Source organism: Microtus oregoni, unplaced genomic scaffold (assembly GCF_018167655.1).
Source record: "Microtus oregoni isolate MIOR12 unplaced genomic scaffold, Mior012 000031F_ref0000149, whole genome shotgun sequence".
NCBI lineage: Eukaryota > Metazoa > Chordata > Mammalia > Rodentia > Cricetidae > Microtus > Microtus oregoni.
Genome location: NW_024543090.1, coordinates 9575445 through 9598209, shown reverse-complemented (window position 1 = coordinate 9598209; position 22765 = coordinate 9575445). Strand labels below are relative to the sequence as shown.

General features: G+C 36.6%; 1 protein-coding gene across 3 annotated transcripts in view; it reads left to right on the top strand.

Moving 5' to 3' along the window:
- Mettl15 (methyltransferase like 15) overlaps positions 1-22765 on the top strand; it is a 178168-nt gene that overhangs the window by 65949 nt on the left and 89454 nt on the right. For all 3 annotated transcript variants that reach the window (XM_041678941.1, XM_041678939.1, XM_041678940.1), the window contains exon 4: positions 18814-18950. In XM_041678941.1, coding sequence (XP_041534875.1) covers positions 18814-18950 — 137 coding nt within the window. The remainder of the gene's footprint in view (positions 1-18813; positions 18951-22765) is intronic.

Sequence of the window (22765 nt, the reverse complement as noted above, 5' to 3'; positions counted from 1 at the left end):
GTCTGTGTACACATTTGGAGACCATTTTGGCACTGTCTTCTTCTGTTGATGTCTGCCTGATTTTTTTTTTTTTTTTTGAGCCAGGATATCTGATTGAACCTTTCCAGTGAATCTTTCAACTCTGGGCCTTTCGAGTCTGCTGTCTCTGACTCACCACAGTCCAAGGGTTACCAGGGTACACGGATGTACTCAACTTTAGTGTGGATGCTTAAAATGTAAACTCAGATCCTCATGCTTGGACAGAAAGATCTTTACTTACTGAACCAATGCCCTGGATCCCCAGAGTTAGCCTTCTGGGTTATTTCATTAACCCAGAATTATTCGATATTATTTGATAATTTCACAGAAGAAACAGAACAGTATGTAAAGGCTCATCTGAAGTTTTGGTTAGCCCCTAAATTTCAGGGTCCTGCTGCCTCCATACTTACTATGCCTATTAGATTTCCATTTTAGCCTTCACATTATTGTACCTGATGCACAGGGCAATGATATAAATATGGATGCCAGTTCTCCTATTTCTATTTTTAATACTGAAAAATGTCTGAATCAATTAGTTTTTATATATAATAATTATTTCTTAAAAGAAACTGCTTATTTGATCTAATCTACATGGGAAGCAGAAAGTAGAAAAAGATAAGATCTCCTGAGTAAATTGGGAGCATGGGGACCTTGGGGGAGGATAGAAACGGGGAAGGGAGAGGCATGAAGGGGAGCAGAGAAAAATGTAGAGCTCAATAAATATCAATAAAAAATTTTACATAAAAAGAAACTGCTTATTTATTTGAATGATACTATTAAATGCAATAATTTGTTTCTTATCAATTCATTTATCTTAGCTATTTTTGCTGTTACATTTGTGCTATAGAATTTACTACAATATGTTCAATGAGTAATTTAGGTATATAGCTTATTTCACTATTGACTTATTTCCAAGAAACCATTTGAGCTCATCGTAAAACAAATACACATGACATTATAAACTGAAACACTGTACCAATAAATATATTGTTGAATTTTTATATTCCTCAGAATCTCAAAGGAAATGTTAAATAATTTAGTGTTGTTTCCTAATTCTAAGTTTCATTTCTTTCTTTAACATTCGATTTGGAAATTTGGGGCAAATAAAATGGTTGCAAAGCCAATGATAACTTCAACTACAAAATGAAATTTTTGTCTGTTTAATTTAATGGTATTCTCTCCTGTGCACCATTATTTTTTATTTCACAAAGAAACAAAGTCTACAGAATAGCATAGTAGATAAGCACTGGAGTATACCTAAAGTTAATGTCAAATACTGTTTGTGAAGAAAAATGCCATCAAGCACCTCTAAAGACTCTTCCTAAAACTTTCATTTAAATTTCATTCAGCCTTGTGGATGAACTACTTATATCAATCCCTTGAGTTCTTATCTTGACAATTACAATCAAATCAGGGTCAAATTTCTCAGCCTCAATTAGCCACGAAGCTAGTGAGAGTAAAGGACAGAGTGTAAGACCCAGTTGTATTAGGGATCCAGTTGTAATATAAAATAAATAGGTACCAGGGCAAGCTTCTGTGAGTGAATTATTTGTATTGGATGGTTCCCTATGGTGATTAGCTTGTCAGAACTGTAAACTTCGCCTTACATCTTATAAACTGTCACTAGATACCATACAAGGGGGATTTATATTTTGTTCAAATAACACTTTGACAGAAACTTCAATAAAGTAGAAGACCCAAATCAAATCAACCACAATGAGTTATGCTGTAATCATAAATGCGCTTAGTTATAAAATCATTACTATAGTGTTCTTTATAGCATATTGTACACACACACACACACACACACACACACACACACACTTGCATTGTCCATGATTTACAAGTTCTCTTTTCAGGGTTCATGCTAGAGTACCATGGAGTTGTCTGTTTTTTGACTTAATGCTATGATCTACCCTTAAATGTTGATTAAACTTTATCATCTGCTTTATTTTTTGTGTTCAACAGTAATTCAAAATTAAGTTACTGTTGATTTTAGCCTCTTCTGGTTTCCCATCAGAGGGAAAGTAGTCCTGTGGGACTGCTCACAATCACTCAAAACAGGCACAAGTAGCCTTTTTTTTTTTTTGTATTTATCTGAGAACATAGATGAAATGTCTTTCTTCTGTAGGCCTACTTTTTAATCCATTGGCTAGCAACATAGCAGATTTATAGTTTCATAAATAATATGTGAAGACCAACTCTTATTTTCAGGAGTTACAGAAGACCTAACCTTTCAAACAATAATCAGTCTTTTGATTACCCAGCTCTTAATGTCTCATAGACACTAAGTAACTTCCCTAACTTTTGTGATGATTAAATTGTAATATTCTACCCCTAAAAGAAGATACTTTGACTTTGAATCCCTTTTGTTCCCCTCGATGTCCCATTTATATATTGTTTAATAGTTATATATTTGTAAAGCATAAAACAGCTGGTTTTAAAAGTAGACATGTTGAAATTGTCTCATTTTCATTGTTTTAATTATGAAGAGAACACTTATCTTGATTGATTTCTCTCTTTATTAACTTATGAAAACTTCATTTTCTTAACTTTTACTTTGTAAATTCTATGCAAGAGTTTCCTGGTGCTCTAGTGTGCAGTACTCTGAGCTTGAAACTTGCATATTTTTGGGTCACATCATTGGATAAGTTTAGGAATTTAGAAGCTCCTAATCATCTACCTAATATACATATATAGTTATGATTATACTTGCATACATGTGGTCACCTGTAGATGGGATACTGGTATTTGGATATATTAACCTATTTTTATTTGGGGTGTGTGTGAGGGGGAGGAGAGAGAGAGAGATTTTACCATCCTTCATTTTTAACTTAATGCTTATGATTAGAAGTTAATATTGGAGGAAGGGTGGGGATGTAGCTCAGTTAATAGAGTGCTTCCGTAACCTGTGCAGAGTGTAGGGTTTAATGCCCAATGTCACATAAACCTGATTAGATCATGCATACTTGCAGTCCCATTAACTCAGAATGTGGAGAAGGTAGATCAGAAGTTCAAGGCAATCCACAGTTATATAACAAGTCTGAGGCCAGCCTAGAATACTTGAAATTTTGCCTCAAAATCAGAAACAAAGTGTGAGCCAAAATGAATTTAATATTGTAACGTCATCACTAAAATAATGTATTACAGAGAACAGTAAATGGAGTCAGTAAATAGATCAGTATTATGTAATTTTTAGACTATTATAACCAATTTGTATGCTTAATAATTCTTTTTTTTTTTTTTTTTGGTTTTTCGAGACAGGGTTTCTCTGTGGTTTTGGAGCCTGTCCTGGAACTAGCTCTTGTAGACCAGACTGGCCTCGAACTCACAGAGATCCGCCTGCCTCTGCCTCCCGAGTGCTGTGATTAAAGGCGTGCGCCACCACCGCCAAAAAAACACATGTCTAACTTTCTCTTTATGTATTTTGACATTATTTTAGGTGATATAATTTCTTGATGATGTAGGTAAAACTATTTTTCTCATAAAACAAAGGGAAACAAAAAAAGAACCAGGCAGTGGTGGTGCACGCCTTTAATTTCAGCACTCAGGAGGCAGAGGCAAGTGGATCTCTGTGAGTTTGAGGCCAGCCTAGTCTATAGAGTGATTTCCAAGACAGGCTCCAAAGCTACAGGAGAAACCTTGTGTCGCAAAAACAAAAACATCAACAAATAAACAAACAACAACAACAATAAAAAGAAGCGAAAAACACCAGTGACAGGGTGAGAAGTCAGTAGAGCACTTGCCCTATAAGCTTGGGGTCTTGGATTTGATTCCTGATTCCCTTGGCAAACCTGGGCTTGGTGGTGTTCACTGATAATACCAGCACTGAGAGATGAGAGCAGAGGATTACTTCTGGCTCACTAACCAGCTATCTTTCTTCATTGGTGAGGCCACTAGCAAATGCAAGTCATGGTGCATGAGATTGTCCTCCATCCTACACACACTTACCCAAAGACCCTGAAAGAATGACATTTTCTTTTTCTGGCCAGAGACCTGTTTGAAAGTCCCCTATGGTGACTACCCACACTATAATATTTTTAGCCATTTGCATTAGCTGTCCTGTTCTCTGTATAAGGAGGGAAAGCCAACTGTGTGAATGTGATTGAAATCTAGACCATATTGCAGATAAGAGTGGAAGATGTTCATACAATGAAGAATGAATTGGGTAATAACTTAGTAAAATATAATTAAAGAACGTATTTTTTCAAATTGCCAAATTATGTAGTTTGTTAGAGCAAATAAAGATTTCATTCGTAAATAGGGTACAATCGATGCTACCAGATGAACTGTTTGGAGAATTGTGCAGTATGAGTCATCATCTTGACACCAGCACTCTCCTTAAAAGGGGAAAAGGGATAAACTTAAGAAATACATTGTTTTCTTTGTAATGTAACTGTTATATTATTTTGTTTTTTGTTTTTTGAGACAGGGTTTCTCTTTTTAAAAGTTCTACCAGTCCTGGAACTCACTTTCTAGAACAGGCTGTCTTCATACTCACAGAGATCCACCTGCCTCTGTCTCTCATTATATTCTTTTGAGAGTTATTTTCTTTATATAAGCCTGTGTAATGGTTACAGATGAAGCAACAAAGGTGCTTAGCAGATAGATACTACAAGGAACATTAAAAAAACACAATAAAGGATCAATGGTGTTGGTAGGAAAAGCATTTCTGTGAAAATATTTCCTATCTGTAAGATTGGCCTTTAATGTTCATATGTAGATATGTTCTAATTTATTTCGGGTCCACAAATTTATTAGTGTAAGAAATATTTATTTGTAAGAAACACAGTCAAAGCCTTTAATCCCAGCCCTAGAAAGTTGAGACAGGAGTGATATGGCTGGGTGAAGAGAGGAGTGTAAGATAGGTCAGAGACAGGAGCTTGGATGCAGTCTGAAGATACAGTCTGAGGATTCCTAGAAACAGGATCTCCCCTTTGGTCTGAGAATTGGTGGAAGTAAGAACCCTCCAGTGGTTGACTGCTCTGCTCTTCTGATCCTCCAGCATTAACCCCTATATCTGACTCCGCGTTTTTATTTTTAAGACTAATGAGAATTTATGCTACATCTGGCGTCCAACTTTTGGGGGAAAGATTTACAAAAAAAGCCATTTCCCTGTGGCTTTGCAGCCACCTGCATAAGCTGGAGCTACTACCTGCTGCTGGAGTCTCTGTCCTGCTAGCTGGGTTTTCCTTTCTTCTCTCCAGGTAGGCTTTCCCTGAACCCCCTTCTCAGGCTGCTGTCAAACTAGGTAGCTGCCTTGAAATCCAGTCTGGCTTCCTCTGTTGTATGCAACAGCACTCAGCTTCACATCGTCATCGTCATCATCAGCAGATTTGGTGAGAAAATTGGGAATTCTTAAAGGGAGCAATTAGTTAAAAGAGAGTTTTTTTCCCACATTAAAAATGGGAAACAAAATTACAATAGAGAGACTTAGGTTTCTGTATAATTACACAATGAATGGTTTAAAAATGGAACAATTAATTGAAAGGATAATCAACTTAACTGGGATGGACATAATGTTAATTATCATCTTGATAATTCTTGTTTTTTTTTCCTCTAAAAAAGTTTTTTTATGTATATGTGAGTGCCAAGATACAGGTCTTAAAAAACTTTTTATTTATAATTTTTAATACAATCTTTTACATAGGTATCCCTGTTCCCATTCCCTCCCCTCTTCCTGTTTCACCCTTCTCTCTACTCCCTCTCCCATCCACTCCTCAGACAGGGTAAGGCTACCCAAGGGGAGTCAACAAAGTTTGTCATTTCTCCCCTCCCCTTCTCCTTCCGCCCTCCCTTCTTACCCCCTTCCTAATTTTCTCACGAGGTTGGTCCCTTCCCCCTTCCCAGTGGATTCATGTATGTCTCTCTTTGGGTTCTCCTTATTACCTAGCTTCTTTGGGATCTTGGACTATAGACTGGTTATTATTTGCTTTATGTCTAATATCCACTTATGAGTGAGTACATACTATGGTAGTCTAGATGCCTCTCAGCTGAAGAATGGATAATGAAAATGTGGTACATTGGAGTACTACTCAGCGGTTAAAAAAAAAAAAACAATGACATCTTGAAATTTGTATACAAATGGTTGGAACTAGAAAAGGCCATCCTGAGTAAAGTAATCCAGAGACAGGTAGCCAAACATGGCCTGTTTTTTTTTTTTTTAAAAAAAAAAAAAAGCTTAAGAAAACAGATCATAGAGATATTCAAATTCAGACAGAGGAATTTAATGGAGAACCAATTTCACCATTGCATTATAAGATTAGAAAGAAACAGCTGAAGGTTTCAAACAACCAACCTTTATATATTCAGTAAGTTTACAGGACGTACACTTTTAGGATAATACTGACTATGGGTTTGCCATATGTAGACTTTATTATGTTGAGCTATAGTGCCTGCAGTCCTATTCTCTTGGATTTTTTTTTTTTTTTACAAAAGCATGCTGGATTTTGTCAAAAATTTCTTTTGCATCCATTGAGATGATCATGTGATTTTAAGTCCATTTATATGGTTCATTATAATTAACTGATTCACATATGCTAAAACAATTCTGTATTTTTGGGATAAAGCTAGTTTGATCATGGTGGATGATCATCTTGATATGTGCCTGTGTTAGTCTCTGTTTACACTTATTATCGTGTCCTTACTTGTTTTGGGTAGTAAAATAAAACTGTCTTCCTAGAATGAGTTTGATAATAATCCATTTTTATTTTTCTGAACAATTTGAGGAATATTAGGTTGTAATTTTTCTCTGAAACTCCTAGGATATCATTCTGCTATAAATCTATCTAGGCCTGCAGTGGTTTCAGTCAGAAGGTTTTTTAAGTCCCGTATCAATATCATTTCTCATAGTTAGATTGTTGATGTTTTGATTTAGCTTAAGAGAATTTTTCTTCCTATTTGGCCATTTTTTTCTAGATCCTCTATTTTAAGTTCTAATATTCTAATTTTTTGCTAATTCTACACTTCTGAAAGGCTTTTCTGCTTTTCTTTCTTTTATTTATTTTTGTTTTGCTTTACTTTTTGAGGCAGGGTTTCTCTGTATAGCTTTGAAACCTGTACAGGAACTCTGTAGACTAGGATGTTCTTGAACTCATAGAGATGTGCTTGTCCCTGTTTTCAGAGTGCTGGGATTAAAGGCATGCCTTACCATGGTCTCGCATCCTCATATTTTTCTAATTGAGATATTTTGTTTTCCAATTCCATATTCATTTCAGCTTGTGTACTCTTCAGTGCTTTGACTTTATTGAATTCAATTTTCAAATCTTGAGTTTTCTTCATCATTTCATTAATCCATGTTTTTGTATTTTCTTGAACATCCTTTCAAACATTTATTTGTTATCTTCTTGGGTTTCAGTGAATAAAGCATATGGTTTTTCTTTTAAATTCTATATTCTAGAGTTTATCCAGGTAGTTCTCAGTAGAGAATACATCTTTCTCTAGGAGTAGTGAGTGTGGGGAATGCATCCCAAGACTAAATTCTTAGCACAAAGGTCATTTATTTGCCCCAGAGGGATGGTGGGGGGATAAGAAGCAAAGGTGGGAGACAGAGGACTCTGGGAGAAGGGGAAGAGAACAAGGAAGAGGCAGCAAGGATATTTGTGTGTGTTTGGGCATACAAAAGACTGCTTCTAGACAGAGAGGAGACAGACATGGCCCGTAGGCAAATGGCAGTTTACAAAGGTAAAAGGGGGAAACCTGTGTTAGGATGAGGTGTTTAGTTTTAATAGGGCATGCTAATTAGGTGAACCAAAAGGCTTTTGAATCCTGGACTTTAGAACTTTGGTAGCTGGAGTTGGTAGTCAGCTTTAGAAGGAGAATATGGCCAAATAAGTGAGTATTTGGTAGCTAGCTTTAGGAAGGTAATCTAATGGTTTTTAGCAAGACAGAGGGAATAGGTGAAAAGAGAAGGCCTGGCAGAGTCACGTTTGCCATCCTCAGGTTGGCTAGAGTCCCTTCAGTGAGTTTATTGGGAGATATACTGTCTTTGCCAGTCATATTGCTTTGTTTTTTTGATTTGACATCAACATGTGAATTTCCTACCTTTTGGTGGTAAAGCTATTCAAATGAACTGTTTATCTAGACCAGACAAATGTGTCCTAAAGCATGGGACTGGCTATAGCCCTGTGAACACAAGGGAAGGCAGTGAGACTAGGGAAGGTTGGGAATGGAAAAGACATCCTCACCAGTCTAAGGTGACTCTTGAACCAAGCGAATTCTAAGGCTACAAATTGGGCTAGGCCTGTGGGATGTGGTGCTGGTGGAGGGAATGGAAAAGGGAAGAATGAGCTTATCTTCGAAGTGGTCACATAACAAAGAGTTACCCCAAGCTCTAGGTGGGGAGCTAGGCATATGCATCTGCCTTCTCATTAGGATGTTGGGAGAAGGGAGGAAGAGAAGAAATGACTTACCAGGCAAAGGTGACTCAGTGTCATGGCAGCAGGTCTGGAACTAGTTCCACACATTACTTTTTATCAGAATGTCCGAATAACCTTGTTGGAAAGCTCATTTCTCTCCAATCATATTTCAGATTCTCCTCTATATTCCATGTTGCAAATGCATGCTTAGTCACCTCCAGGGCTTTAGTATTCCCTGAGGCTGCTTCGTAGTGTATTTGTAATCAAATAATTCGGCATTTTTTTTACATGCTTTGAGTTTTTTAGGATATGTTTTTAAGGTATAATTAGAACTTGATGTTTTTAAGTGTTGTTTGAAATCAATCTTTTTGCTAATACTATGCGTTACTGAACTATTATAGCTGTAGATCTTAATTTTTTAGTATTCTTTTCACAATCTTTCTCCAGAAGTGCCCCTCACTTCTGCTTCAAGTTTACAACATCAAAATAATTAGGATTACACAACTAAATTCATTTTGTAATGTTTTTTTCTTGTATTTCTTATTCAACTGCCAGTGAGAAGAGGCTTTCACTAAAGTTAAAGTATATACATATAACGGTAAGGCATAAAAAGAGTACCACCTGCAATGTAGAGGGGTACTCAGGAAGCCAAAGTCAGGTTTCTCCTCAAATCCTGGGGGTATTAAGGATCTTTGACAAACTCTCACTTGGGGCTGGTCAGTTTGACAAAAGCCAGGGAGGCTGATTAGACCCAGAACTTTGAGGTCAACATGAATCTGGCCTTAAATTTCTTGGGTTGGTCCTTCTGCAATGGGGCCCTACTGGCTGGGGAGAAAGCTTTCTAGACCTTTTCCTCAGGTTAGTAGAGGAGGGAAGAAGCTGAAACTTTGCCATCTTTATTATCTATCTATGTGTATTCTTATCTGTGTACTTACTAGTAATCTCTTTAAGTCCTAGTTTCTCCTTCTCTCAGGGGCCACACTAACCGCTCTTAGGAGGCTGGGAACCTAGACTGCTGTAACTGCTTTGAACTGGCAAATGAAAGATGTGGGAGGGCTCAGTAGAGTGCCTAAGAGGAAGGCTGGTAAGAGGCCAGGATAAAACTTAAACAATGGCAGAGAACATACAACAGCCATTTCATGACAGCATACGTCCTTGGCTCATGAGGTAGCATCTGTAATATGTAAGGCTGAGAGTGTTAGTATTAATATAATTCCAAGAGTGTCATTAAGAAATAGACAGGGCAGGTTTGTTTTTAATGTAGGAAGGAAGATAACAGGGCAAAAAAAAATAAAAAAAATCCAAAGAACCCTTGGCAAACTTTGTCCTGGGGGTCAGCAAGATTAATAATTTCTTTGACACCATCGTCCCACTGTAAGGCTTGTACCACGTGAAGGCTGTTGGTTTGGCTCAAGAGTTTGTGAAGCTTTTTATTGGGCAGCTTAAGTTTAGATGCTGGCCACTGGATCTCCTCTGTTATCACCCTGTAAGGCAACATTTAGAAACCAGATTAATGAGGGTAAAATCTTAGACATCATGATTAATTTAAGTCTAGTAAGGTGAAAATTAACCATGCTACTGATGGACTATGGTTCCTAAGGCTGTGGCCCTTTAATACAGTTCCTCATTTTGTGGTGACCCCCAACCATAAAACTATTTTTCTTTCTACTTTGTGATTATAATTCTGCTACTGTTATGAATGATAATGTAAATATATTTGGAGATAGAGGTTTACCAAAAGTGTCATAACCCACAGGTCGAGAGCTGCTGCTGTAGAGGAGTAATGTCTTCCCTAAATCTACATTGGCATAGTTTTGTTTGCCAGGTCAGGGTGCAGCTGTGCAGTCAGCTGCTGTTCTACTAGACTCTTCCTGCACCACGGATTGAATGCCTGTGAGTTTTAGAGGACGTCAGAGTGACTGTTTGACTGGCAGTACCCATCAAGCAACAGCTGCCCAGCTAATACACCAGATATGAAGTCTGTGGGTGCACAGGTGTACGGCATCATGCCCATGGTCCACAGTGAAATTTTGAAGATACTTTGCCATTTTTGTCAGGATACCAGCATCTTCTCATACTCTCCATTTTCTTCTGGTGTAAAAAGGTTATGCCATTAACATTTTCATTTGTAAAGTTGAGTCATGGTTTTGTTATGTGGTGCTTGCTATAAAGATCCAGAACTGAAGGTATGCCTCTATCAACTCTCCAAGTCCTGGGTGCCGAGATTATAGATCCCTGTCATTGTGTCTAGCTCAAGGCCTGGTGGCAATTATGGAAGGAACAAAGAAGAAATACTTGTTTTAGCTGGAGAAATGGCTCAATGGACAAAGTGCTTGTATCACAAGCATGAGAACTTATGAGTCCAAATTCTGTACAAATTCTGTAGCAGACGCATAAAAGATTGGCATAGTACAGCATTTCTGTATCTCCAGTAATTAGGTTAGAGATGGATAGGTTCTAGGGGCTGGACATCCAGTTATTCCAGCCACAACTCCCAAGTCCCAGGCTAGCCTAGCATCACAAACTGAGGCAGTGTAACATGATTGGGGGCCTGCTTGTTTGTTGTTGGGGTTTTTGTCCTGCCCCGTACCCCACAGCCGGCAAGCTCCAAATAAAATCACACATAGGTCTCCATAAAGTATAAGCTGATTGGCCCTTTAGCTCTAGCCTCTCACTGGCTAACTTTCACATCTTGATTAACCCATTTTTCTGATCTATGTTAGCCATGTGGCTCAGTACCTTTTTTCATTGGGGCAGATCACATCCTGCTGCTTTGGTGATCTGGGCAGGAGTGGGAGGATTCAGCTTCCTCCTTCTAAGAATTCTCCTGTTCTCATTACATCATTTCTACTTCCTGTCTGGTTTTCCTGCCTATATTTCCTGCCTGGCCAATCAGCGTTTATTTAAAACATGATTGACAGAATACAAACAATTCTCCCGCACCAAGGCAGAAAGTGACATTAGAAAAACACTCGACGTTGAATTCTGCCCTACACATACACATGTATGCATGGCTGAGCACACACACATAAACACACCTCCCCCACACAAAAAGTATGTATATCATTTCTGCTTCTGTCCTAATTGTGCCTCTAAGTCTAATTTTCTGAAGTAATCTCATTATACACTTCTGTGAGATCAGATTGTTTTTGAGGGTTTATAAAAATTATATGAGTTTATAAGATATAGAGACTGTTGTTGTACCCCTCTTGTGCCTCATGGATCTGGTCAGTTTTTCTCAGGAGGGTATGTTAGGTAGCCCAATCTTGTGAGAGGGCTCTTTTGAAAGTGACAGCTGTGGTCAATTCAAGACCGAAGCAATTATTCCTTATTCAGAGAACACTGTTGCATAACATTCAATGAGTGCTGGACATCTAACCATGTAATAAGTAACTTCTGCAATCCTTCAGTACCCTGAGGCCATGCACCTTCCCGTGTATTAGGGCTTGAAAATGCAAACCAGTACGATGAATAGGATCCCAAAAGTAAAAGAGTCAGAGACAGCCCCTGTTCCCACTGTTAGGGGTCCCATAGAAGACCAAACTACACACCTGTATCATATATGCAGAGTGCCTAAGTCACTCTCATGCAGGCTCCCTGATTGTTGGTTCAGTCGCTGCAGTTAGTTGATTCTGTGAGGTTTTTTGTCATGTTCTTGACTGCTCTGGCTCCTACACATCTTTCTACTCTGATGGAACTGGGAAAAATCATCCTGAGTGAGGTACCCAGACAAATGAAGACACACATGGTACATAATCACTCATAAGTGGATATTAGCTGTAAAAGAAAGTATAATAATGCTACAGTCTACAGACCCAGAGACTCGGTAGCAAGGAGAGTGCACACCGCACACCCAGATCTCCCTGGGAGGAGGAAATAGAAGAGGTTTCCTACGTGGACTGAGGGCAGGTGGTGATGAGAACAGGAGCAATCAGGCTGCCAGGGCACGGAGTGGGAGAATGCAGTGAGTACATTTCAGGTTGATGGAAGCCTGGCACCGGAAATCCCCCAGAATTCTATGGGAAGGACCCCAGATTAGATGAACAGGCCATCTCCTGTGACCATATTGGTGCCTGGCCCCATTGTCATTAGAGCAGCACCAACCAGGAACTGATGGAGGCAGATGCAGAGACCTACCGTCAAATATTAGGTGGAGTTTGGGAATCCAGCACTTTATTTCTTAAAAATAAAATAAAAGTCAAAATTAAAAATTGCCAGGAAAAAAATTCTTAGGAGGATATCTTTTTTGTTTTGTTTTGGTTTTTTTTGGGGGGGGTGTTTCCTTGTAGAATTTTTTTTTATTTTTTTCTAATTTTATTTATTTTTTTAAGTTTTTTTTTTATTATTTATTTATTGAAGATTTCTGTCTCTTTCCCTCCACCGCTTCCCGTTTCCCTCCCAGTCTCCCAATCAACTCCCCCTCTCTCATCAGCCCTAAGGAGCAGACCAGGTTCCCTGCCCTGTGGGAAGTCCAAGGACCTCCCACCTCCTTCCAGGTCTAGTAAGGTCAACATCCAAACAGCCTAAGCTCCCACAAAGCCAGTATGTGCAGTAGGATCAAAAACCCATTGCCATTGTTCTTGAGTTCTCAGTAGTCCTCATTGTCTGCTATATTCAGTAAGTCCGGTTTTATCCCAGGCTTTTTCAGACCCAGGCCAGTTGGCCTTGGTGAGTTCCCAATAGAACATCCCCATTGTCTCAGTGTGTGGGTGCACCCCTCGCTGTCCTGAGTTCCTTGCTCGTGCTCTCTCTCCTTCTGCTCCTGATTTGGACCTTGAGATTTCAGTCCGGTGCTCCATTGTGGGACTCTGTCTCTATCTCCTTTCATCGCCTGATGAAGGTTAATATTCAGGAGGATGCCTATATGTTTTTCTTTGGGTTCTCCTTCTTATTTAGCTTCTCTGGGATCACGAATTATAGGCTCAATGTCCTTTATTTATGGCTAGAAACCAAATATGAGTGAGTACATCCCATGTTCCTCTTTTTGGGTCTGGCTTACCTCACTCAGGATAGTGTTTTCTATTTCCGTCCATTTGCATGCAAAATTCAAGAAGTTATTGTTTTTTACTGCTGAGTAGTACTCTAATATGTATATATTCCATACTTTCTTCATCCATTCTTCCATTGAAGGGCATCTAGGTTGTTTCCAGGTTCTGGCTATTACAAACAATTCTGCTATGAACATAGCTGAGCATATACTTTTGTTGTATGATAGGGCGTCTCTTGGGTACATTCCCAAGAGTGGTATTGCTGGATCCAGGGGTAGGTTGATCCCGAATTTCATGAGAAGTTGCACAAGTTTGCATTTAGGAGGATATCTTAAAGTTAAGCCAGGCCATATTGTTTCCAAATTTAGTTGGTAACTTACTATTAAAAATCTTGCACAGATTGGAAATGACTAATCAACATTAGGAAAATGTAATTGGGAGATCTGCCCTCATGCTGTTCATGGCTAAAAATTTCTTCATGTCCAATTTTAGCAATGGTGTTCCAATGTGATTTTTTTAATGATTAGAACTGCTATATTGAAAAGAAATCAATTTATAAATTCCCTACCTGTGTTGATGATTTCATATACACTAGTCTGTATCACTTTCCGTCTTCAGTGAGGAGCATTACCAAAGTCTTAGGGACTTCAAAACACAGGAAACAGTCAAATAAAAGGCAAAGTATAGTCCAGAAAGACAAAAGTTTGTATGAGTAGGGAATTACATTAAAATTATTTGTGATTATTAGCTTTATACACCCATGTCTTTTTTGGTTTTAATGTTTTATTTTAATTTTTGGTTACTCTTTTTAAATAAAAAAAATCAACCTTAAAGCTATAACCTGTGAGTACTGTCTTCATCAGAGTCTGTGATAATAACAAGCAATATTTATACCAGGCAACATTCAAAACACTTGTTTGTCTTTGGAATTTGTTCAGCTGGCTTATCTTCATAAACACTCTGAACAAAATGAAATGGTGGACTAGTTGTTGTTTTTCAGTATGATGGAGACATATGAAGCAAAGCTTGTACTTAGGCCCATGCCCATAAACCAGGTGGCAGGGGTGCATGCCTTTAATCCCAGGACTGGGGAGGCAGAGGTAGGTGGATTTCTGAGTTCTAGGCCAGCCTGGTCAACAGAGAGAGTTCCAGGACAGCCAGAACTGCACAGAGAAATCCTATTTACAAAAATAAAATAAAGTAAAATGAGAAAAAGAAAGAGAGAATATCATTTGTGTTTTAGTGATATATTTCTGACAGGAGAGTATTATGGGATGACAGGTTTGATATTAACATTGCCCTCAACCAGCTTCCTTTTGGACCTCTTTCCTCATTGTTGAAGGATTAGAATATTTAGTTATAACATTAATTTTCTGAAATTTTTTCCTGTCCTATGTCCAAATGAGATCTATAGCTGTGATTCAATTGTTAATTCACTTTGAAGGAAATAAGCAGAGCAGGATTCTTTGGTTTTAGATGATTATAGAGATAAAATATCATTTAATTGTATTACATCAAAAACAGTTAACCTAAAGCCAGAAAATGCTTATTTTTTTCATTTTAAATGTAAAGGTTGCTGACTGACAAAACATACTGTTAACAGAATTAAACATCACAGTGAATTATAAATTATTAATGTTCTCAAAGATTTCTCTTTCTTTAAGGAAACAGTGTTGTTGTTAAATAGCAGTGCGGATCTCTGGAGCAGTTTAGATCTTTTGCTGTGCTCTTCCAGTACTGCGTCCTAAATTTGGAGCTGTTTCTTGACTGATGCTCAGTATTCCCTGCTTTCATGTGGTGGCATTCGGACCCTTAGCTCCTTTGTTCACATCATATCAACAAGCACATCACTCACTTCATCCCCAGTGAATTTCCTGGACTCCTTTGCTCTGCTTGTACATACTCACCAAACAAAACGTGAACTCCTGGGAATCCATAACTTAGGGCTCTCCTTTTCAGTTGTCTTTCAGGAAACTGCTCTCGTTTTATACTAGTCAAGTCACAACTTGTGCATCTTTTCTCTTTCCTCTGTCCAACTTCAGAAAAATATCTCTTCTTAAATACAGTTTTTCTCTGCTTAACCAGCATTTTCTATTTATTTTTACTAAAAGATGCTTCTTTGCAATAAAATGGTTTTGATGGTTTCAAAAAGATATTTTTTCCTGTGCTGAAAAAACTCACACGAAATATATATTCTAAAAGCATCTGCCTAAAAAGAGAAGGAAGAAATAAGTGCAGGATATAATTAAGCGCACCTAGGAACTCATCCTGGCACAAGAAGTGGGATGGATGGGAGGAGGAAGAAGAGTTAGAGACTAAGAGGTTAGAATGGAGAGAGGTGGAGAGGGAACATGGATTAAAGACATCTTTCATAGGACCTAATTGATCCCAGTGGGGTTGCCTCATCTACGAATAGTTAGACTTCCTTGTTTAACAGGTACAGTGCCACTCTGCTGTGATTCAGGTTAGGGAATTCATGTTTTTATTTGTTTTCTTCCCCTGTCATTCCTTCTCCTTGTACTTTGTTTAGAAGGAATACTGGAGGAGTTGGTGCTATTCAAGCAGAGCTGGTCTCCTCTCAGTTCCTGTTATCATCATAAACTGTTATCTCTCATCCGAGTTTTTTTTTCTTCAAAAAGCCAAATATTTCTACTTGTCCATTCTTTTCCCCTGAGTTTTCCTTAGAGAAACAGGATAACTCTCATGCTTGATATACTCTAAAATCACGTCAAACCCCTGAAGCTCAGAAAGCTAGAATGATGTGACCAGGGCCATGGAGTTCATAAATGAATTATCCAGAACATAGTATCAATAGCAAGTTTGATTTTTTTAAATTAAGTTGTAGCATGAGATTAGAATTGTGACATATTTATAGAGGTGGTTTATGGAAAGGGTCATTTGAAACATTCATGTTGATTTGTTTTGTAAATGTCTAAGGAAAGGGTACATCCATAATAAAATTTCCTTGTTTATTATCAACTTGTGAAAATGAAAAATGTGGCCTATTGCTATATTAATTATCCATGAGAATAAAAAGTTAATGCCTGTTATAATTTTAGAAATGCAAAGTGATGGCTTGGTCACCCATTCACCCAAAACGTGGTAGGGTTCACTTCTTATTTCATAAATCCCATTTATCTTTTACTTTATGCTTGCTGTGTTACATTTGGCTAGTAATAAATGATTTTTCTTCACCTGCAGAAACCTTCTTTATTGGTAGTACATCTCTAAGAATATAATCATGATATATTAAAAGTAATCATGTAAATTGTAATCATTTTACATATTTCAGAATATCTTTGAATAAGGATACTATACCATTTCAAAAAACTGCTTCGGATATATTTGACTTGGGAAAAGTTAATCATGTGAAAATTGTTTATTTAAATCCAGTGTTCTAACAGGTTTTTGATGTTGATACATATGAGCTTTGTTTGGGGAAAGTTCTTTTTTTAAATTAGGCTGAAACCATGACTTTAAAACACAGGTAAGGATGGATAAGAGATTTGTAACTCAGAGGATCCTGTTTTGCCTATTCACTAAGTGCCTGAAGGTCTGCTTTGGGAAATGCCATCATTTGATCATGAGATTTGTGTTTGTTTTTCTTCTTTACATTATTTATTTCCTTGTATTTCATGTGCATGTGTGCTTTGTTGGCATGTATGTCTAAGCACAGTACACATTCTTGATGCTTGGAGAAGGCAGAAGGAAGCTTTGGATTCTTTCTAACTCCAGTTACAGATGATTGTGAGCTTCCAGGTGGGTGCTGGGAACTGAAACAGGGGCCACTTGAAGAGCAAGCAATGCTCTTTACTGCTGAGCTATTTACAGCTCCTCTAACTATGAATCTCTTAAAATGTAAAATTGCTATTTAAAGTGGTATATAATATATAGCTATGTTTTTTGTGCCAATGCTGATAGAAGTATAATGTTAAATTCTGAAAATGTTTTATGTCGGTCTTGAGAAATGGCTAAATGTAAAAACAACTTTCCATATGTGTGTGAAATACTTATTTCGAAGCCGCAGGACTTACATAAAGCCAGGCAAATGTATCCACCCCTACACACCCACACATCCATATACATGCATACAGACATGTCATACAAAAACATAAATGATATATACATGCTGCATGAAATACATAAATTAAAAAATTGTCAGTGCTCCTTGTACACTTTTTTTCCCCATGTTTATTTCATAATCTGTTTTATGGCCATGTTCTTTCTATTTTAGTGAGAAGATTTATTCCAGATTAAGTAGGTTTTAATGTTAAAATAACAGACACAGGGACTTCCCTTCTTGTGAAGTTTGTATATACAGTTTTTAACATGTGTACTTAAATATATTTTAACTCTGGTTGATAATCTTAGGTTATCATTGTATCCAACATTACTACATTGATTATTATTTCTCATCCAAACCATGACTCTTTGGAGAGTGAAAGATTTGCAATAATTTTACCAGAACACTAAAATATAGTTAGATACATATCTTTAAAAGTGTGGATCTTTTTAGACATACATTGTAAGAACTAGATCTCAGTCTTCTTAGTTATCTTGTTTGCCCACATTTTAAAGAGAATTGTAAAATTACAGTTGAGCAGTACACCACATCTGGACCATAAGAAACAGTGTAAAAATTTGTAGGTTGGGACTGGTTTGGAAGTTAGGGAAGTCTTTGAACACCCTCCCAACGTCATAAATTTAGTTTTGTGGGCTATTTCAATAAGGTCATTGGTAATATAAAATAAAGACAGTGTACATATTTATTACATAATATAACATGCTCAGACTGTTTCTTTGATGTCTTTCATTATTCTTGCTCCTAAGCTCTGGAGACGTTTAAAGGTATTAGAATTGTGTTACTTTGGTGGTTTTTTTCCAAAGATATGTACCTAATTTAATTACAAGCTTAGAATTTGTCTCAAGTGTTAGACATAAGAAGCCTTCGACTCTTTTGTCTTGTATTTGTTATTTTTTTATTTTTCAGATTTTATTATATTTGTTCTATGACTGTTTTTAGAAATACCTAGTCTCATTCCCACCTTCATGAATATATCTAGATTTCCTTTAAGTATTTAATAAAATTATTATGCTATGAACCACACTAATTTTACGCTATCTCCAATAATGAGAAGTTATTAGAAATATTGCTAGTTTTCAGCTAGCTATAAAGTACTAAAGCTAGCATCACAGCACTGTGGCCAATTTGACCTCATGGTGAAATATTAATGTGTCTTGGTTTTCCAGTGAATCTTACTTCTGTTCTGATGAAACACTTACTGCTCAAAATAAAGCCAAGTCTTAATTCTGAAAATTTGAATTTAGGGCAAACAATACTATTTTTATGTTTGTTCCTATCTTTAAAGTTGTCTACTTCTGCAAAATAAAGTAGTTGAAAACAATGTTATGTTCATTGCTAAAAAGTAATTGTTTTCAATTTTGGTAAGGTCTTTCTAGATATGACATTTGGTGCAGGAGGACACACAAAAGCTATTCTGCAGAAGGAACCAGATATTACTGTCTATGCTTTAGACCGAGACCCAACAGCTTATGCAATAGCCAAACAGCTTTCGCAAGTGTATCCGTAAGTAACTCTCTATTTAACTTTGGTGCTAAGTTCTACCAAGTTTGGTTTATCTTCCTGGAATTTGCTTTACCTTGCCTGTTGGTCTATCTTTTCATTACTGGCTATTTCACTGTTCACATCCGTCACTGCAAAAGAAAGAATTAATGTAAATGTGTTTATAGTGCACATAAAGCAATGCCATTAATGCACACATACTTTCTAAATTTGTGGGAATAAAATATAAAGAAGGACTCTAGTATATAAGATTAAATATATGTTGAAATTTCCACAAAAAATAATTTGACAATGAAAATATTGTCAGGAAATCACTCTTGTTAGCTGTATTTAGTGACGTTTGCCTCAAGTATGTACTGCTCACCAAGCAGAGACATGCTGATCTAAATCTTGAGCCTGGGAAGGATATCAAGACATCTTCTCAAAATATTACACAATATAATACAATGCAAAAATTACTTGCTACAAGTTTAGCTGAATAACATATATGACATCTCACAGAGTATCTATATCTCACAGTATTGCACTTGCTTTCTCTGAATTTTCTCCAATTCATATGTAGTGATTTATCCTTTTGTCAGAACTAGTGGACTCTCACTCTGCCACCTTTAATACAAATAGGATCAGAGTTGGTTCAGCAGGCAAGTGTGCATGCCTCCAAGCCTGACTACCTGAGTTCAGTTAATCACTCTCACTTGCCAAAAGGACAGAGCTAACTGCAAGTCTTCCACTGATCTCTTATCTTCTCATACATGCCTTGGCATGCACACTCACATGGACCCTTATATGTGGACACACACAGCACATCCTAAATATTGTCTTAATGAGCAATCATTAAAGAATACGGTTGGCTTGCATAGTAAAATCTGTATCGTATGGTATTTGTCATAGTTTATTCTAGAAGAGACAGTGTCTTAGGTGACTGTTTCCAAGTATAAGAACTATTTTCAGCCAACAAGAATGTTATTCTCTCACACTCCACACCTGGAATCAGGAAAAATTGAATGGAATTTGAGAGGAATTTGACTATTGCTTACCACTATCAGCAATGGGATGGCATGGCTGGTGAAACAGCACAGCATGGCCATGGGCAGGTTTATCCAGAGTCTGAGAGTACAGTATTCTGCACTCGGCGGAGGAGGGGCGTGTTTTCCACTCTCTCAGCAGATATTGCAGATCTAAAGAGGAAGATTCACACTTTCAATGAATTTTTCAGTAATGTACATTCTTCTGAAAGTCTCTTGGCTTGATCCCATTTTCTTTCTTCTTCTGCAATGTAACATACATAGAAGTACTTTTTTTTAAGTGGATTTTATTTTACCAAGCATAATATTTTTTACTTTGTAGACATGGAAGCTATTAATGTTAGACATATAAATGTTTAAAAGAAATAATAATCATCTAGCTGTTTTTATTAAAAATATTCCAGTTAAACAAATGAATATTAGCAAAATAATTTTGATTTACATTTACTTGATTATTACTTTTGCATGTGTGTACCACAGTACACATTTAGAAGTTAGAGAACACCTTGTGAGAGTCAGTTCACTCTACAGTGTGAGTCCACAGGCTCAAACTTAGGGATTGTTGTTCAGCAGCAATGAGCCATCTTGCTGGCATAAGAAAACAATCAAAATATAAAATACTGTCTAAGAAATGGGCTAATGACAATTAATTTCTGGAAAAGTAAATATTGCTTTAAGCATTTACATAATTTCTGCTTTTATATTTATAATTTCAAAATGCCTTACAAAAGTAAATAAGAAACTTGAAAAATATTCACTCATCTTTTCTTTTATAGTTATTTGACCTATAGTTAAGATCTCCCAAAACAGGCCAAATAGGGCTTATTAGTGAAAAGCAAAGGATCCCTTTTCAGTTCCCAGAACCCATGTAGGGCAGCTCACAACCACCTGTAACACAACCCCAGAAAATCCAATTTTCTGTATTCTGCCGACAGCTACACTCACACATGTACCTTACTCCCGCCCAGCACACATTCACACACACATACGCGTATGCATAATTAACAATAAAAAACTACATATGATATGATGAAATAGCTATAAACTTAGAAATCCATGTAAATTTAAATACCTAATACAGGAAAGGGTATAAAAACTCCATTCACAAGAATCCCTAAAAGTAAATAAAATTGGTAATAACAAGTTTATCAATGTTTTATTTAAAGTGTAACTTTATTAACTGCAGTACAAAATCTGAACAAATAGAAACGTATTTGTTTGGGGGTGGAAGTACTATTTTTGAATCCCCCTATTTTTCTGAAAAACATTTATCCATTAAGCATCTTAATTTCATCTTAACTGATATTTGTTTTTTATTTGAATGATGTGATATTCATTTATAGTAGATAGGAAGGGCACCTCTTTGAATAACAAGCAGAGGAGACATTTACTGCAGACGTCAGGTGATGCTGTAAAGACTAATGGGTTAGGAGGGCATTGTCATGAGAAGTCCCAGGGAGTGTTAGAGAGCCTGGAGACAGATTCCAATAAGTAAAACCAGCTTAAAGAAAGACAAAGATGTGTATGCTTATTGATAAGATAACACATTATTAATATAGGACTGATTTGCCTTTCAGCTTTACAGAAAAACAATGACCCTTTGTTTTTCTATTACATTAAGAAGTGCTTCCATTATCACATGTACTCACGCATAGGTGGTTTTAAACATAAAGCAAAGAAAAGCAGCCCACAAACCACAATCCCAATGAACCTAGACAACAATGAGGACCCTGAGAGAAACATACATGGATCTAATCTACATGGGAAGTAGAAAAAGACAAAATCTCCTGAGTAAATTGGGAACATGGGGACCTTGAGAGAGGCTTGAAGGGGAGGGGAGATGCAGGGAGGGGAGCAGAGAAAACTGTAGAGCTCAATAAAAAATCAATAAGAGAAAAAAAAAACAGTGACTTCCAACAGAGGGAAAATGTATGAAAAAGGTGGCAATAAAGTTCCTAAAAGTAAACAGAAGGAACAACATAGGTTTGAGAAATTAGCCTAATTACAGTCACAGATCTATGAATCATAATTTAGAAAAAAATATTCTATAAAATGAAAAGACCTGGTTATAAAGTAACACACTAATTTTTAAATAGAAAATTTTTAAAATGAAATATGAAAGGATTAATTAATATGTTAATATAGAATGAATTTTAAAAACTTGATAAGACCACAAAATCCAATTGTCAAAATGGACATAAAAATTCTTGTTAGATTTCTTCACAGAAGATTTGAAAAAATGTCCCAACTTAGTATTGGTAATGGAGGTAATGAAATTATAGTTGTACACTATGGGAAATGAAATTAGAGTGGTACTCTGTGGAAAAGTACATTTTTGTTTATGAGGATATAGGGAACATATACATATTCATTTTAAAGGATATTTCTAATATTAATATAAAGATATGCTTTTTTAAAAATTGAAAGTTGCCTGATAAAAGAGCAAGTGCCTAACAAGACCCTTCTTTAGGCTTCAACAGTGTATATATGTTGTATGCAGAGTTGACAGGAAGCTTAGAGAAGGGAACAACATTTAAAAGAAGCTATATTTATATGATCGCATCTTTGCATATTCATGTAAATTATAATATACGATATATTGTACAGTGTGTACATGCATACATAAATACCTTATTGTATCAATAGTATAAAATGTATACAATGAAAAATTTGAATGGAAGTTATTTCTGGGAATACTGGATGTTTATTGGAATATTATCTTCTTAAAGGAAGTAACCACAATTTATTTTAGAGAATATAGTGGAATAAGTAATTTGTTATTTTAGTATGAAT